This window comes from Hippichthys cyanospilos, chromosome 21 (genome assembly GCF_059441005.1).
Source record: "Hippichthys cyanospilos isolate Australia breed blue-spotted pipefish chromosome 21, RoL_Hcya_1.0, whole genome shotgun sequence".
In the NCBI taxonomy this organism is placed as follows: domain Eukaryota; kingdom Metazoa; phylum Chordata; class Actinopteri; order Syngnathiformes; family Syngnathidae; genus Hippichthys; species Hippichthys cyanospilos.
This window is the reverse complement of record NC_142389.1, coordinates 11,063,932-11,083,650: the sequence shown is the minus strand read 5'-3', so window position 1 is coordinate 11,083,650 and position 19,719 is coordinate 11,063,932. Positions and strand designations below refer to the sequence as shown.

General features: G+C 37.8%; 1 protein-coding gene across 3 annotated transcripts in view; it reads right to left on the bottom strand.

Moving 5' to 3' along the window:
• Window positions 1–19,719, bottom strand: part of trappc9 (trafficking protein particle complex subunit 9) — a 170,710-nt gene that overhangs the window by 144,846 nt on the left and 6,145 nt on the right. For 2 of the 3 annotated variants that reach the window (XM_088405406.1, XM_088405407.1), the window contains exons 4-9: window positions 18,602–18,727; window positions 16,625–16,651; window positions 13,420–13,541; window positions 11,139–11,264; window positions 9,524–9,740; window positions 4,243–4,386 (exon numbers count right to left, since the gene is read on the bottom strand). In XM_088405406.1, coding sequence (XP_088261532.1) covers window positions 4,243–4,386; window positions 9,524–9,740; window positions 11,139–11,264; window positions 13,420–13,541; window positions 16,625–16,651; window positions 18,602–18,727 — 762 coding nt within the window. The remainder of the gene's footprint in view (window positions 1–4,242; window positions 4,387–9,523; window positions 9,741–11,138; window positions 11,265–13,419; window positions 13,542–16,624; window positions 16,652–18,601; window positions 18,728–19,719) is intronic. The other variant, XM_088405408.1, reaches the window with a different exon arrangement.

The following is a 19,719-nucleotide window of genomic DNA, read 5'->3' as shown; positions in this document are numbered from 1 at the left end:
AAAAATGTCGGTGGCAAGCACAAATCTTTGCCGAGCGTTCCATGATTAATCTTATTCAAAGCATTGTTGTGCTGCCGCCGCAAAAAAAAAAAAATGGCGTGAGTTTGCGCGACGATACAACAAGTAAACATTTTTTTTTTAACCGATTCACGTTATGAACGCAAGTGCGATTAAGTTGTTAAGACTTGATGCATTGGGCAGGTAGAGCAAGCTTTCAAGTTTGAAAAAAAGCTATTGTTTTCGTTTGAACATTTTCATTGTTCTACTCAAATGCACAAAGAACTTTTGATGGAATCTTAGAGGTATTCTGCTGTCTGTAAACCTCCAACATTTTGCTGGAATCATTCCCCATCAAAACTAAGGTCAAGGCTTTTGCAGACTTCCCCAGTCCCGCTTCGAGCTGAAAGCGTTATTGCTTGTGGCGGAGACATAAAAATCATTACCTGACAATCCTCATCCGAAGCTTTCTATACACATACAAATTCTGACACATTCCGTCGGCTTGATTTACTCCACTCCACAAACGACCTAAAATCCTCTACCTGACATCTTCAATGAGACACAATGCAGACAGACGTAGCGGTAATCAAGAGGAGGACATCCAAAGTTGTACAAAGTGAAGCCGAAAGATGAATTCAGCCAGCAAGTTGACTCTTCATTGTAAATCAAATGAAGTTGATGCTACAGAACTGTTCTGGCAACTGAAAGTGAGTCGATGTAAATCAGATCTGTTTTTTTACCGTCAGTCTGCTGATAAAGTGAAATGACAACATCCTTATTCAGATCTTAAAAAAGCATTAAGAAAGCATTTATGTGCCATTCTGTGAAGATGGGTTTACAGAACATGGAACAAATAAAACTAATTTATTATTGTTCTCATGGTTTTGTCTTAAGCAGAAAATTGGCAAATAGTTGAGTTTTTCTATGAATAACAAAAGGATAGCAACCACCCCCCTCCCAATAAAATGCGCTTTAAAAACATCTGCTGTAAATTTTAACTACAGTGAAAGCATAAAATACATGCTGAATACAAAACAGTCCGTGTTACTCTGAAAAGACAACATTTGGTTTCAGTTTAACATATACTAAAATCTACTAAAATCTACGCTTGGAAGAGGGGAAGACAATGGAAATAAAAGTGTAAATTTGATTTTTGTTTTGACTGGGAACAATAGTCTTTTAAATGTAAATGGTCTTCCACTCATATACTGCTTTTCTACCTGAGGTACTCACAGCACTTTACACTGACAATCGACTAATGATGCAGCGTCAGGAGCAATTGAGGGCTCTGTGTCTTGCTTAAGGACACTTTGGTCACAACGGTCAGGGATTGAGCCCACAACTTCTTGTTTCGAGACAACTGTTACACCACACAACCCCAGTATAGTCGTTCGAATAATACTCTAGAGTACACAGCCAGATGACACAGGTCTCACTTAAAAAGTACAACACATTAATAACAAAGATGTATTATTTTTCAGTGTGACAACAAAGTACTGCGCCAATGCACAAACTAGTTCTGTTGTAAACACGGTGTTGTCTGTGGTCTATATTAGGACCCTGATTATATTTGGGAGGATAGAAAGGGAGGCTGTAGCTGGTTAATAGATTAATAAACTTCCAATCATGTTCCAATTTTTTCAGCGGCGCAGATAGGCTAACCTTCATTAAACTTCGATGTTTCTCATCATAAAGATCTAAAACATGACTGGAGGCATCAGGTGTCATTAAAAGTTATGTGTTCAGATGAAACTGTTTGTGGGAAAAATGTAATTATCTTGAGCTTTGGAAATGTAAATCAACAGCTGCACAAAACTGAAGTTAATACTATGGCTCCAAAGACAAACGGTTTCGATCTTTTAGAATACTAAGTCAATCATAGGGATGGGACGAAATCTTGTGCAATATGATCTGGCGAAATTTCTTGTCCATGCACAGCATGAGATCCTTACTCTTTGGGCTGTTTTTTTTTTTTTTTTTTTTTTTTGGCAATGGCGTACACAGGAGAATACTTTGCTTATTGGTGGTTTGCCAGTATACGACGCCACCATTTGTTAGATAACTAACAATACCACATTGTCGTGAAATTACATTCAATTTGCCAATACAAGATAAAAAAAATAATTAAACAGCATAATTATGCTTGCATTTTATTGTATTTTGCCAGTTGCCAACGTTTAGCGCAGCATGAATTAGCCACTAGCTAGCAGCGCTCAAGCTCACTTTATCAGCTGGCAAAAGTGGTCGAATTGCCCTCCGAAAAACACGTTAACAGATGAAAATGAAAGCGTCCTTTGATGCTGAGAGCTTAACAATTCTCACTTTTACTGATCAATTCTAAACAAACCAGGCTGATTTAAATGTGCGTCCTGTGGTTCTGCCACTTCATTCCACCAAAATGGATGGGGAGAAATTTACCTAAAATCTCAGTATATAAATAACTAAAAAATAAAAAGTTGATTATCAAAAAAAGATATCAAATTTGGTCATTCAAAATTAAATGGAAATGTCTTATTTGGTTTTCTGTGTGTATGTAAGTTTTTCACAAAGAAAAAAAAAAAAGGAAATTCTGTACCGCAATTCCCCAAATATAAGATGTACTTTTTTTCTCAAAAATGAATGCCAAAAAGGTGCATATAAACTGTAACTTAAAATTAGATTTTTTTTTTTTTTGACACCATTCGAGGAAGATTGATTGATCGGTCAGCCACATGAGATGAGTTTTGATCCACAGACGTGTGTCGCAAAGAAAAGGATACAACTACTTCGAGTGCATTCTACTGGCAGGGCGTTCACTGACCGCTCACAATGTGGGAAATCTAAAATACACTTAACGCACAACAAATATATAACTTATGGATATGAACAAAAGAAAATATAAAGAACTTATAAGATGACATTGATTCTGTTTTGCTATAGTTTTTACATTGTTGCCAAAATGTTGGTTCATCATACATTTTGACTCCAAAATTAAGGGTGTTTCCGATTACGATAATTAATACACAGTCACAATAAAAGCAGCCGGACAAATTATCTGTAGCAGTATTTTGGTTTTCCAGTTAAAGAAAAGGATGGTAAAATCTTGGCAGATATGACAAGGATGGTTTGTGAACGGCAAAAAAGGCCATACACAGCAGCTAACAGGAGCTGTATGCATTTTGTTAAACTATCCAGGAAAAAAAATATTTTGAAAACTGGAAAAAGTGTTCATCCATCCATTTTCTATATTCGCTTATCCTCACTAAGGTCACTGGAGTATTGGTGCCTATCCCAGCTGTCTTCGGGCAGTGGGCGGGTGACACCCTAAAATGGTTGCCAGCCAATCACAGGGCACACAAACCAGGGAGACAAACCACCATTTACTCTCACAAACACCCCTCAGGGCAATTTGGCACTGTGGGAGAAAACCCAAGTACCCAGAAAAACCCGAAGTGGGCATGGGGAGAACTTGGAAACTCCAGACAGCAAGGCCAGAGCCGGATGCAAACTGGGGAACCACAGAACCATGAGGCGGACGTGCTAATGACTGTTTCACCATGCCGCCACCAGGACAATTTGGGTTAGGCATTATTTTATAAACGTACAAACTTCTTGTTTTCGTTGACTCAATCTCATGTGACATCTCCTCATGTGGGATCTGAGTCCTGGTAAATTGTTAAACGGAATTCCTGGATGTCTACAGCTTACAATGGCAGCGAATGAGTTAAAAAGAGATTGTGGCATTCTGTTGCATCATGAATGTACAGTACAGGGGATGCTGCAGATTTTCGCTTTTGAATTAGCAGCAGCCTATGAAGAAAACTGCAAAAACTCCTTGTGCTTCAACGTTAAGGTTACGTTTGCTAAACTGGTTTCATCTTGTTCTTAACTTAACTCCTTCTACCGTATCCTTGTGTCCATTCACATGCTCGGCAGCCAAACGAGGATTACACCGGCCTCTATTGTGCGGCCAGAAGATTGTCTAGCTCACGCTGTTTGGGTAAAAGCTCAAACTGGCGACGCAGGATTTCTGGTCAGAGCACAATGTTGCACTCGGTCCAAAAAGAAGGTGGCTTTGTTGTGTACCGCACACTAATGAGCACAGTGCTGCTATCACAAAAGGCCAGGGTGGCTGTTTCTAAATGTTTTCTTTTTTTTTTAAGCCAGAGTATAAGAAGCACCTCACATGGTTGAAATAGAACATGTAATCAAGGAGCAACACAACATCATTCTAACTTTTTTCTCAGTGTGTGGTCCACCGACCTTGATCGGACAGGAAGTCCAGCATGGTCTGCAGCAGGAAGGACAGGTGGCGTACGGAGAGGCCGGGGTTACCCATGCGGCGGGAGGCGTACACCAGCTCGTGCAGGAGACGCATTTGAACGGCGGCCCAGCCTCGGTGAGTGCCTGTATCGGAGATGACAAGCACAAAAAGTCAGCCAAGCTCGCTAGTGACATTGAAATGTTGGGACTGGTTTATTTAGTGCCATCCTTTTCAGGATATGTGCACAATGTTGGACAACAAAAGTTTGTTTGGTTTCCCTAGAGTTTGAATTTAAGATCCTGTACAGTGAAGTAAGGTGTCAAAGTTTTGTTTCTAAATACATTTCACACAACTGTGAAATGCTGAAAACATGTGAACACTAGGACCTATGTGGAGTTTTTTGGGTAAGTCCAAAATGGGGCCCAGTGACAAACATGGACGCCAGCATAAGTCATGCCATTTCAGAACTTGAGGGCCTTTGTTCACATCAGCAATTATTCAGCTCAATTGCAACTTGTAGCTAGCTACCTAGGGCACTTTACTATGCCTAAACCCACAACAACATTTGAGAGCAGAGAGAAAAACTTGATTTTTTCCCCTTATATTTTTATTCTTAAATTTTCTTCACAATTCTCTGTTCTGTGTGAAATTTAAGAGATGTTTATATTAACTATATAGGGGCTTAAACTCTCTTAATGGTAGCCATTTTAAAAAGAGAAACAGTCACCCAATAGACATTTCCTTGAAAGAAAAGGTAATATTGTACTAAACTTCAAGCCAATTTCAGTAGTAAAACGTTAATAATTTGCATATAACTAATTAGATGACTTAATTATTTTATGTACAATTAATTCCTTTAAATCATTATTTGACTTGCTGTCCAATGAAAATGACATCACTTCCTCAAAGCTCTGGTAACAACCAATCACAGCTCATCTTGCAATCATCATAAGCCCAGAACACAAGTAAGATGTGATTGGTCGTGATGTCATTTGAAGTTGACAACAAGTGCGAGTGTGTTTTCAACGGTATTGCTTGTACGCAAAAAGTAATTATGTTATCAAGTCAAATCCAAGCAATATAACTTTTTACTATGGAAAATGACTAAATACCTTTATTATCCTGTTAAGGAATAAACTCCATCTTATAAGTATGTATCCCGTTTTAGAGCGGTAATACAAGGTTTCCCAAATGCAATGTGATTTACTTGTGTGACATCCAGGGTGAAAGAGTGTTATTTGTCGAGCTGGCTCATGACTCCAAAGTGCTCCTTCAGCTTGGTTCCACCACAGCCAGTGACACCCTAAAAGCATACCAGCCTGAAACCAAGCGTTACATAAGACCCTCAGCACCCCCGACGAGATTGCCTGCTTCATTCCCAGCTGTCCGCTGTTGACTCACCGAGTGGGGGAAAAAGAAGTAAGAGGAAAAGGATGGAAAAGGAAGGGAGGCTGACAGGGACGACGCAGTAGAGGCGGGCGAAAATTTGCAAAACAATCTCGCTGGAACACGATTTTCAATAATGTCCAATCACATCCGAGATGCTTTTTAGTTGTCATTGCTTTTTTTTTTCCTGCTGAAGTTTATTCCCTCTGGCTTCTACTATCTCCCGAACAAGCGCTAAATGCAATTCCATCACGAACTATGTTATCCATTGTGAATCTCCGAACATGAGGCAGCCTAAAAATAAATTAGCTGACTTCCATCTGTCGACCAAGCTCCCGCCCCCACCCCCCTTGCCCCAAAAATGTCTGAAAGTGGCACTTTCAGACTGGGGAGTATCTATTAAGTGTACCATTATGGCAAAATAATGGGGAAAAAAAAGGGAATTGTCAAATGAAACTGGGAGGAAATGTGTACCGAGAAGGGTGAGCTCACTGGGGATTTTAGTACGGTCTTGAGCTACTTAAAAAGACATTAGTGCCACATCGCCATCAAGCGCATCCGCCTCATTAGAATGCATCACCGAGTGTGCTTCTTGACAAACTTACATCTCATCCCCACTGCCTAAAGGCATACAACACAAGTGCGCCGTCACACTTGGCCCGACATGAGGAACAATCCTAATTTGGAGCTGTTCCAAACTATACACCTTCATATATACCCATTTGTCTGTATTATACTGTTAAAATGACTGCATTGTTTGACGAGAAACATTAAGGGCCTCTTTCATTGCACTTTGACTTGGACTTTCACCAAAACCTAATGTTTTTTTTACTTGGCCCACGCTCGCAATTTATCATTTTAAGATGCGCGTGTGTGTATAAAACTGCATATTGATTCAAAAGATATTGCAGTATCCCAGAAGCGGTACAGCAGTCAAAGTTGAATGTCCCCCAAAAAATGTTTTAAATGATTCAAAGGAGTACAGTGAACCCTCAGAAAGATGGGCGCATTGGGAAAATATAATTTTGAAGGTCCAAAAAGTGACCCAAGAAACACAGACTTATTGTAACCGCCACAGTTGAACAGCCCAAAAGCGCCAGGCGTACCCATTTCCTTGGGGACTTGGGTTGAACCCTTAAAATTGATCCAAGAAACAAAAACAGAATGGAACCTTTCAAGTTGAGGGGACCAAAACTGACAAAAGAAATGGAGCTACAGTGGAACCATAGATGCTGTAATAGAATCAAAACTATAAAGTTGAACCTAAAAAAAGAGACCAGGGAGATAGTTGAACACCTTAAAAGTGACACAAGAAACGGGGTCACAATAGAACCCCCATAGTCAAAAACTGACACAGAAAATAGGAACCACTGGAGCACAAACCTATCAGAACCCCCAAATGTCCACAAAGTGACTCAAGAAACACAGACACATAAGAAGCTTCACAACAGAAGACCCACGAGGTGACCCACAAAAACAGGATACAGATGGACTTCATATGCTGAGACACAGTCGGAATCTTCTTAAGATCTTGAAATCCCAAAAGTGACCAGAGAAAATGGGATAAAGTTGAACCAGAGTGACAGGGACCTCAGAAGACAAACCTCCAAAACTGCGATACAGATGGACTTCATATGCTGAGAGACAGTAGGATCAAGATCTTGAAATCCCAAAAGTGACCCAAGAAAATGGTTAACCTCCACAGCTGGACCGGAGTGACGGGGACCTCAGAAGTCGAACCCAGGAAAAAGACGCACAGTGGAAACTCAAGTTGAATGTCCCAAAACTGACCCAAGAAACAGGGATACAGTAGAAGAACAGAAGCCTGGACCCATTGGAACCCCTGAACTTGATTGTCCCAAAAGTGACTCAGCAAAGAGACACAGAGGAACCTCCGAAGTCATATGTCCCAGAAATGACCCAAAACACAGGCACAAAGGAACCTCCACAAATGAACACTCACATTGAAAATTCCAAAAGTTAAAGTTCATGTCATTCATGGACTATGTAAATTATAAATCAATCTGAATTGCTCAGCAGTTACTCTGTACTGGACTAGTTTGTTCACAGACTACTGAAGTAAGTACAGTATTTGAAATACTACCAGCAACTATTTATTGAGGAATACATTTTCTAATCTCGCTCGAGTGCAATATTAAGATGATTTAATCGACCTTCGCTAATAACAATGGAAGACAATCAGCAATACAAAACGAATTGTGCACTACTTCCACTCTTCTATTGTATTAATAAAAAGGCAGCATAATAGTGCCATACTGCTTATTTGTGTGATTTTTATTGTCATAGTAAAACCTAGGTGGCCGCATTAACTGCCACATTCAACCTGCAGCTTGTTGCTATTCACCGCATAAAAAAGGGCAAACGAGGCGAGCCATTGTACGAGACGAATCCTCTTTCTGTGTCTCTTAAATAGCGATCATGGGAGATAACACGGACGTCCCTAAGCCCTTGTGTTCCATCTTTTATGTCACGAGCGTTCGAAAGGGAGTGGAGTGGCTGCAAAGAGCCCAGGGGTTGAGAGTCTGCAGAGCCGAGAGGCCTGTCGCGAAGGACCCACAAAAGCGGCCGCTCTCTCCTTTTGTGTGCTAAGTGTTTGCTTGAATGCAGAAAAGGCTGAAGAGGCACTCTCGGAGAGACGGTCAAACCTGAGTATGTAGTGCGTGATGGTCTGGGGAACGTACAATCTACTACCAGGTGGGCTTTCCAAATTGTCCGTTCGGATTGAATACTAACTACATGATCAAGTTTGATAAAAACATTTTTTTAAGAATTGAATTTTGAATTGAGGGTGTCCCCAGACTGACTATCCACAAACCAAGTGTTAAATTACATCGCCACTTAATTTAAGCCAGTGCTTCTGAATTATACTTTGCAAAACCCCTTCAAGGAAAGAGAAAATCTTTTGCGCCCCCCCCCCCCCCCCCCAGTCACGACACCAACATTAAATAAAATTACCTATGAGCATTGTGTAAGTATACCTTAGATTGAAGCTTTTTAACATTAACAAAAGGGAAATGCAATACACAGTAAATCAACTTTCAACGACTGTCAACTACTTTTTATAGCATTTGTAAAGGTTTCATGTAAGTCAAAAATAGAAAAAAGCATCAAAGTGCCTGGAGTAATAATAATAATAATAGATTAAAAAGATGCCAATCCTTATTTTAATAACAAATAATTTTCCCTATGTTCATCTGCCCCCCCCCCCCCCCCCCCCCCCCATCAACTCGCGCCCCACCACGGGGGTCTGCCCTACTATTTGAGGAGGACTACTTTAACTAAGCTGTTATCAGTTTTACCAATTTGGAACTAAAAAAGTGGTTATAATATAATACATGACAACCGCCTACGCAGAATTTCTGCTGAATTTCTTCAAAATTGGAAGGTAGACTTTGGGAAGTCATTTTCTGTCATCACAGGTGAAAATACATACAAATCCTATGCAATTTTTTTTTTTTATTAAAAAAATTGGCTCAAATAGCCACCTCTGTGTACACCTCTAGTCATCTGGGTACTAGACCCCAGTCGTAGTGGGGACAAGATGACCACTTGCTCATTTGCATATTACACAGTATTGCCCCCTTGAAAACAATCTCATTTTAGCATTGCTAAGGAAGGAGGGAAATTTTACCTTAACACAAAATAATATTTTTAAAAAGGCATTTTGCCAATTGCAGATGAATGAAAATAATATATCATGTGCTGACAGCTCAGGTAATGACCTATCACGCCTCAGCTTGGGAATGTCACATGACCAACAGGTGAGCTGTGATTGATCATGTGTGCCTTGAGCACAGCTGATTCATTTTTAGCAAATCGATAAAACAATCCCGTCTATTTTTTTACCCTCTCGTGCCATGTGTGCAGCATTACCTTTACTGAAGTCCTTGGGGTCCAGGGAAAGGCTGTATCCTGGCAGCGTCTCCAGCAGCAGCTTGTAGCAGGCCCTCCAGCCAGGCTCCGGGATGGTTGGGGCGACGCATTGCATGGCCGCCACGCGCTTGAAGAATGCAGACTTGCGGCGAAATCCTATCAGTTCGTACAGCTCGGACAGGATGCTGTAACGTTGGATCTTTTCTTCCTCGGATAGCTGCCAGCGGGAGGCACAGGGAAGAGTGAATACTAGCCGTGGTTGTTTGTAGAAGTTATGGATAGTCTTAGTCACATGTGCATGGATCAGTAATTTTTAAAGAGAGAGTTCACTTAGTCAACCATTTTCTGTAGTAAAAAGTTTACTCAATTGTTTTTCACGCTGAATTAATACCTTTAAAAACATGATTTTCATTTGCTGTCAACAGAAAATGGCATCGCCTGTACACAAAGAACCAATCACAGTTGGCTAACTTGTTAATCATGTGACACTCACAAGCTGAGATGTGATTGGTCATTAGTTGAGGCTTCAGCACATACAGTAAGTCCTTTTCAGTTGAAAGCAAGTGGAACAATGATTTGAAAATTATTAACTCATTCAGTGCCATCTATTTTTGACCCGTCAATCATATTATTAGATGAAAAAAATTCAATAAATACTGTAAAAAAAAAAAAACCCAGCTTTGTAAATCTTGACCTGTGACTATGCAAAAATATATAAACATGTATTTGGGAGTCAGACTTTGGGATTGGATAAATGGATAAAAAAAGAAATAACTTGCTTTGAACGTCTGGACTATGTAAATACATACATATACACACAAACACACATATACATATGTCTTTGGGATTGAATGAGTAAATTGATCCATGAAAAGTAATTTGGTAATTAATTATGTTACTTTTTACTGTTGAAATTGGAATACATGTGACAATAATTCTCTACAATCTGTATAATTTGACTATTCCTGTAAGATGGTGTGAGAAGAAATTAAAAGATGTTTACATATAAAAGGTTCAAATTATTAATATAGGCTGTTATAGACATTTTAGGGGGAATTTTTTTTTTTAAGATTTTTCCCAATACAACAAAACACAATCACGGGTGGATTGCCAGCATGTCGAAAAATATTTTTAAAAATTGTGTTAAAAAAAATTAATGTACAGTACATAATATAAATTTGAAACTATCAATATTTTTTCACGTAAGAAAAATACTATTTTATATTTGTGGCTAAGTGCTGTCTTCCATATAAAAAAAACATTTAAAAAATTATATATTTTTTTTTCATTTTATATATGTCTTTCTTATATCCCAAATTTCAAACAAAAAATAAAATTGTTGCTCTTGGCCATATCCCCATAAAGAAAACCTGACATCTTTCCAATTCCAAGGGCAACTATGTTAGATTTGTGATTGATGACCAACAGAATGAAGGATAGACAAGATGGTAAGGCTTATATCATGTAGTTTTGCAAAACTGTGACTTAATACTCTATCAAAACCAACGAAATCCCTAACAACAGCGGTGATCGATATGTCATTATTATTATTATAAGAGTTAACCAATCATCCGGTCAAACAAGAAGTGGTTTTAGTCCTACCAACATGGCATACCTGTCCCAGGTTGATGTAAACGGCATTCTGCAAAAACTCCGAAGCCTCTCTGGCCCGCTTCTGAATAGCGAGAACCCGCACCGCCTTCACGCAGGCCTCGAGCTCGATCACACCAGCATTCTTATACTAAAAGAGAGATAAAGCAATGGAGGTTAACACAAAGCTAATTTTGACATCTGCTCTTACACAGTAATAACACATGAACAAAGCTCATTTTTCCCTTACTTTTCAAGTGCTGCAGCTGTTTCCACAGAAGCTAAAAACTTGATTAATCTTGCCATCCATTAATTTCCCACCACTTCCACATTCATAGTCCGCTTATTAAAATTAAATTAATAACTGAATAGCTGTGTAATTTCATTGTGAAAGAACTAGCTACAGGTGGGAGGGGCGGGGGGGGGGGGGGGGGGGGGGGGGTAGTGCCAAAAAACAAAAAGCCTATTACAATAATGAAGATAAAGCTCTGGGTCCTCAACAGGTAATGAGCCCATTCAGCTCTCAGTAAGCAGCTCTCAGTCAGCTCTGAGGGTTACAGTCCTGTTCTTATTTATAATGTGTTTCAATACATCTTGGAAATACAGCAACAGCTGACTCATAAAGTTTGATTCCCAGAGACAAAACCTGCTCGTGTGCGTGTTTTTCCCCAATGTCCAAGTGAGTAATAAACAGCAGCTGTCAGAAGCAACAATTTAAGCTATGGCCCTAAAATTCAATTCCATCAAGCTAATACTGCTACCTAGAGTTCTGGATGTGTATTACAAGTCAGCCTTGACACCAATGTAGCGCATCTTAACATTTTTCCAATTATGTAAAAAAAAATATATATTTAAATTACTTTAGGTAATTACGTACTTCATTGATTCATTTTTTTGATTGATGATTATGATCATTACGATGATTAGTTATTTGATTATTAGATTACTTTATGTAATTAAGTAATAATATAATTGATTACTTGAGATGCTCATTTGCTAAAATAAGTGTTAGTAGAAAAGTACTAAAGCAATAAATTACTTTGGTACTAAAAACCCAGAGTAGTTTAGCCAAACACAAAATTAAAAAAAAAATGTAAAAAAAAAAAAAGGGGAAAAAATAAGTAACTGGGATTTAATGCATGAACTGTTATAAAAAAAAAAAAAGAAAATGTACATTTGGGATTGAATGATTTAAACTTTGGAACAACATTTGTGGAGTGGCATCTCTTGGTGCATTTTATTCAACAACTCCAAAAGATAAACCATGTAACTAGGGCTGCACAATTAATCAAATTTCATTCACGATCACAATATCGGCAGCGACGATGAATTCAGCTGATCCTCACCGATATTAACATTAAAAAAATCTGACTACCTTACATGTCAAATCAAGCACTTTGTCATCCTACCACTAGGGGGCAATGTTTCCTATATTTTTGCATGACAAAAGCTCCTACTTTTCTCAGCATAATATATTATTTACCAGTGCTGCTTTTCTCACCATAATATATTATTTACCAGTGCAAAATGGCGTTGAGTTTCTCACCTGATTCCTAACATATACAGTGGTAGTTGATAATTGGGACCCATTTTCAAATGTTGGCAAAAAATTGGAATAAATTTAGTTTGAAATGACCAAAAATAGCATTTTGACTAGTAATTGATAAAAATTTGCTTAAAAGTAAAGATGTGCTTGGTTCTAATTAGGCTTCATTGTTTTCATTGGTTTATACTAAGCAAGAATGTGAATTATTTACTTTATTTTATTTTATTGTTATTATTTGTAGGTATCAAGCCTTGAAGCCTGGTTTATATACTGCTTGTTTTAGAAAAATGGTTATAAATACACGTTTGACAAAACATGATGAATAATCGTGATTTTTAATCTTGATTTCAATATTGACCAAAATAATTATTATTATTTTAGCCCTAATCGTGGAGCCCTACGTGTAACATTATCTGTTTTCTTTTTGGCTCATCTGCCGTAAAATTGTGCCACTAAAGGCAATGCACATCCGTATAAAACAACAAAAAATTATAATGGCGCAAACACAAATTACCAGAAAGATTTTAATAAAATGTGCTATTCCTGTCACAGCGTTAAAAAAAAAAGCAAATTTAAGTTGCTGATACCTACAGAAAACCCTATTATATTCCTTAAGAATATGAATTAATGATTTTGGACAAAGTGAACGTCTTTGTGTGTGTGTGTGTGTGTGTGTGTGTGTGTGTGTGTGTGTGTGTGTGTGTGTGTGTGTGTGTGTGCGTGTGTGCGTTTTCTTTCTTTATTAATTTATTTATTTTACCTTTCCATAGTAGGAGATTGCCTCTTTGTATTTCTCGATAATATCCTCCGGGCTCAGGCAGTTCTTCGCCCTTCCGATCTCTGCGCTGGTATCGGCACTGATGCCGTTGGCCGTGAGGGCGCCTGCGTTCGGGAAAATAGGAAGAGGAGCTGATTAGTTTGGGACGCAAAGCAGCACGGCATGGTCTGCTGCCAGGCTGATGAAATAGAATAGGGAAGCCAGCAGAAGGGACTTGACTCCACTGCTCCATCCGTGAATAATCCACAAACGCAAACAAAACACTCAGGCCAGCTGTGCAGATTGTGTGTAGCGTATCTAATTTGTGATCAAGAAGCTTCCACTTGATATGATTTTGAACTAATGAAAGACTTTGCTTTGTTCAGCCAGGTGGATTGAGAATTGTAAAGAAGATATAGCTCAGTTTGGCATTGTTTGTTTGTTTTTTTCCTGCTAGAGCTGGATAACAGAGGAAAAGGAGTTTCAGCGAAAGGAACCGTTCAACAAGTGGCATTTTATATGCACTCAAGACCACTGAATTGGCGCTGTGTTAGCCTGCCACCTGCTGGCGCCTCTAGAACATTTAGAAAATACCTTTTTAATTACTTATGTGCAAATTGCTTGGCCTCTGGAGTGACTGCCCAACAAGCAAATGTGAATTCAAACAACCAGGCAGGTCCTTTGTGAGCTGCTACTGTGGGGGGGCAGGAAATGTTCACTAACATAATCCATTTACATATTACAACCCACACACTCTTTCTCCACCTATGACTTGGCAGCTAGGGTTGGTGAAGAGCTGAATCTTTCAAGTGACAGATAATCTACAGAGATTGTCAAAGCCAAAAGATAAGAAAAGATGCTATGTTGGATGCACACAAAGGTATGTTGCAGTCAATCCAGGTCATGACGCCAATTGAAAATTGGGAGAAATGTTGTGGTACTTTCATCTTTAGCAGAGCTACAGCGATATTTTTTTTTTTTTTTCAGGGCCAATTAGTAGTCAAAGAGGCCAATAACCAATCATGATTTTTAGTTAAAGGGAAATTGTTGGTGTCAAACTAAAAATATTTTGTAAATATACAACTTAAATTTGTTGAAATGTCTTTAAGCGTATGATTACTTGAAAAACGTTTTAAATTTGCCTGATTTTTTTTTAATGAATGTTAGACAACATACATCTTTTTTGTAAAAGTAACAAAAATGGTGCTTGCAGGTACTGTATCATTAACAGAAACATGCACTGGTTTAAAATAATCTATTATCAGTAATCAGACTTAAAAAAAATCAACTTATTGATTTTTTTTTTAAAAAAAAAGCAGATGCCTACAGTACAGTAGGCGATAATTGGTCTATCACAAATCTTTAAAGTGACACTGTGTAAGATTTAGCGACGGGCAGCAGGAAGGTGTTTAGTGCTGCATTTACCATAATGCCCATAAAGCTCCCACAAGCACATGCAAAATATAAATTATATATATATATATATATATATATATATATATATATATATATATATATATATATATATAATATATATATATAAACTCAATCCATCATTTTATTTGTATTGTTGTTTGTAATTTATACTCCCAGGGAATGTGTGGAATTTAGGGGGATTACGGTAAATGCAGCAATAAACACTCCTTCTGCTGTCCCTAGCTATTACAGACATGGTGACCTCTGGAGGAGTGCCCCCCCCCCCCATGTGATATCATTTAATGATAACAAGATTGATGATTACAGTAATCCTTCGATGTATCGCGGTTCACCTTTCACGGGTTTGCTGCTTCACAGATTTTTTACAGCGTGGATATTTTTTACAGCACATTGTGCTCTCAATCCTGATTGGCTCAGGGGCTTTAATGTTGTCTCGAAATAAAATATTGACGCTGTACAGTATTGGTTTTTCACTTGTCAATTTATTACAAAAGGCAAGAGGATCCAAAAGCTTGCTTTCATCTCTCCTGTGTCTCTCCTGTAACTGCCGTGTGCAAACGTGCTAGTAAGCACATTGATTGACAACTTGGGTCTCTGGGAGTCGATCACGTGACTCGTAGGCGTGCGGAGAGCAAACACACACACTATGTAGACACAGACAGCAACGGATAAATGCACAGCTTTGGAAATCTGACTTTTACCTAGATATCTTTTGTAATAAATTGAAATTTCAAGTGTATTGTTGTGTCCGGGTATATCCGTTTATAAAAATCTTCTTGCTCAGAAAAAGAAAGAGCTCAACAACTACTCATAACAATGTGCGAGTTCAGGACAAAGAGGCATAGCTGGGACTGTGAAATACGCGAGTGACAATGTTTCCAACTTTGTATTACTATATTAAAATGATTGCTTTAAACAAAATTGGGGCTTTAAAACAGGTTTTGATTTTTGGTTTTATTCTATAGTTTAGTATTGCATTGTAAAATAATAAAAAAATAATAATAATAAAGCTGGCTACTTCACGGATTTCACTTTGCGCATGTTATTTTTGGAACGTAACCCCCACGATAAATGAGGGATTACTGTTTATTAAAACATACTGTTGGTCGTTAAGAACACATTTATTTGCAAGGTTTGAAATAATAGTTTAATTTATTCATTTTAAATGAAAAATAATCTAAATCTTACACAGTGTCACTCACTTCCTTTTCAACACCATAGACATATATTTAACCCTTGCATGATATTTTGTCCAATTATTTGATCTTTAAATCAAAGGCATTTCACACCAATGATAAAGCATAGGGAAAAAAACACTAGGGAGCTAAGATATTGACAGCATGTCAAAGTTCAACATGCGGAAACCACTTAGTTAAGAGACTACCAAGAGTGTGCCATTCCTTGGCTAAAATACTGCCAGAATGATGTTGAAGAAAATGACCAAAACAAAACAAAAAACGGTCAAAATACTGCACAAAGGTTATGACAGAGAATTTCTAGGGAAAAAAAATCGTTTTCATTAACTGTCCTGTCTACAAGTCAAGTAATGATGGCAAGCAACTTAATTTCACCAAAATCATAAACACATTTAAGAACAGCATAAGAAAACATAAAATGGTGAGCAAATGTGTGGCAGCAATAACAATCATCAAACCAAGGAAATCATTGTCAGGAATTAGGGTGCTAAAAGATATGAGATGAAGTTTGAGACACATGCAGCCAGAAATTAAGGTGACTCGGGAGGGAGGCTATGTTTGGTTAGAAGCCATACCTGGGTCAATGAGAACCTCCTGAGCCCCTACAGAGAAACAATGCAGGTTGACACAAAGAGCAATGTTAGCAGTGTTAGTCCCCACACTCCAGTCAAAATAGTATGAATACTATGAAAATATTCAACTTTTTCAACACCTTGAACCTTTGGTTAGTTACATATTCCAACAAAAACATACATACGGTGAAAGTATGAACAAGTAGATTTCAAAGGATGAGGCATAGAAAAAAAAATAAAGAAAAAACATTGCTAAGCTAACTTTAGCTACACTTCAATGGCAAAATGGATCAGGCCGGGTTACGTGAGGCTCAGCGTCTAACATTTTGAAAATCATCTTGAGACTTCTGTTCAAGGGAAATTGAAGTGAAAAGGGTAAACACATAAGCCTGTTTCATCAGCTTTTCTTGAAACAGAATTACAGTAGTAACAAATATTTTGAAGGTTTTCGGGCAGCTTCTGAGAACCCTTTAAACCAAGGACATGTAAAATTCCAAGAAAAAAAAGTGTTTGGAAAGATGTTCATATTAATAATTATTATTCTTATTTGTATTCTTGAAAACACAATCAAAACACAGAAACAAATGATCACTCACTCACAAACACACCAAAAGGCAATTTTGGATACCTACCATTTATGTTTTTGGGAGTGTGGGAGGAGGCCCACGCGGACAAGAGGACAGGGAAAGCATGCTTGCTCAATGCAGAGGGGCCAGAGCTGAACCCACGACTTCCGCATGTGAGGCGGATGTGCAAACCCCATTGTTGTATTGTTTAAAAACATGACTTTTATCTTTGACAATTGTTGGTTTAAATAGATGAATTAGTTTGGAAAAAAAATAAAAAGACACACACTCAATTAATCATTTTTATTTGTATTGTGTTTATAATTTATTTAAAACATGATTTTTTTTCTAATTATACACTGAATAAATAAACCATAAACCAATTAGGTGAAAATTAACATATTTGTATGATTTATAATGTATTTAGATTTATAATGTATTTAGAACATGATTTCATCTTATAATTGACATTAAATATATTAACCAATTGTTTAGTTAGATAAATGAGTTAAAAAAAAAATATACAGTTGATCAAGGCATACTCATGGTTCATCAATCCCATGATTGTAGGAAAAAAATAGAATATTTAGATTTTTTTCCACTACATGGCCTAATTACGATCTCCAGACTGTAATTCATCAATATTTATTCATCATTTGTAATTATTTTCCATGAGGAAACCACTGGGTTCAGATTAAAAAAGATGAAAACTTTGCCCACCGTGTCTTTATACTGAATCCAAATAAAATCTCTTTAACATGAATTACCAAGTTAAATTGGTTAAGTCCTTTATTGATTCAAATAGAAGAACGCTTTTTATTAGTCTCCTTGATTACGGAATACAAACACACAGGCCAGAAATCACAACCGCCTCCTATGGACATGCACTCATATTTAATCAGCCAATTACGTAGCAGATAGTGCATGTAGAGACACATCCACAATCGCAAGGCAGATGACAGGCAAGGGAGGGCAAAAAAAAAAAATGATTGGAGCGATTGTGACACTGGCAGGGCTCATCTTGGCAGTGCCAGAAAGGCCGCTTGCCAAAAATCTGATCTGCTGTGATTGGGGTCGATAAAAGCAGACCTCGCTGACTGAGCCCTAATTATTAAAAGTGAATGAGGAACACTCTGCTCCTTTATGATGTGCACAAAGAAGAGTGTGGCATGAGACTAGACTTCACAAAGGTGGCTTTTCAAAGTGAGACAGGCTTGATGTTAATAAGAATGGAACGCCGTGTTAACTTCATATGTATAAAGGGAAGAAACAGATAGAATGGATTTTTATCACATTTAAAAACAAACAAACATATGCATATACATTTTTCTCTAAAAGAAAATTCAACAAACTCCTCTGAGTAAAATCTAATTTTCTTCACTCCTGCAAAGCAAGCGTCAGTTTCTGATCTTACCTGGTCTGTGTCTTTTGCCTGCATCAGCTGCCTGTGAGATATTCGCCTTTTTCATGAGCGTTCTCCCCGCCGTGCCTCCGGGATAGTGGAAAATGACAGATGCCGAACACAGACCCTCCAACGCAGCTGGACAACAACAATGACAACAATTAAAGAGAAATTGAATTTTAAATTTCTTGTATCTAAAGAGTTAGGTCTCAGGAGTGCCTGCCCAACTGTCAAGTGTGCAATTGCACAACCAAACACTCCTTTTGTCAGGTACCATTTTCGGAAAACGTACTGTGATAGGTATCCTTATTTATCTATTTATTCAAATGACCGTGACAGGCTCAATAATTACAAGTTCTTTCCACAAGATAGAAGAAGCTGTCAACCTGTCCATTAAGTGTATATTGTGCATTAAAGTGTACGCTTACAAATAGTGTTCCTGATTTATGACAAATTTAGGACAATTTTATGACCCGTTATAAAAGTCAAGCCTAGTTACCTCAATTGAGACCAACCAGTCAGAAGAAACACAAATATGCTGAAATTGAGGCTTTCTTACAATCATACTCTTGATTTTTGCATACATTGCTCATTTACTTTTGGATTGATTATAACATCTCACTAAACAGCCTTGGCAAATATTTAACTGATGCATAAAACGGAGAAGAAGCTGCCTTTTTTAATGCATGGTAAAAATTGTGACTTTGTAAAACAATATAACCATAGACCTCAGTGCCATACAACAATAAAGTCTTTTGGGGTTACATCTTATTACTGCATGCAAAAAAAGCATTATAGTTTTTTTTCTTCTTTTTTTTTTAGGTTTTAGAGTTTATTACAGCTTTGTATGTCATGCAACTTAGGAAAATAAAATAATGACAAATGCAGTGGACCCCCGGTCTACGACATCCCTAGCTTACGTTTTTTTTTTCAGCTTACGAAGTGATCTGCAACATTTTTTCATCCCCTCTTTATGGTACTTTTCTCGCTTTACGACAAAAACAACTGTCATGACTCTAGGGGTTGGCTGTATTTATGTTGTTTTGTCTCCATCTTCGGACGTTTTTAAGTAATTGCTCTTATTTATTAGCCCCGTCAAACTGCCTGAGCTACAACGCGTCACTCAGATG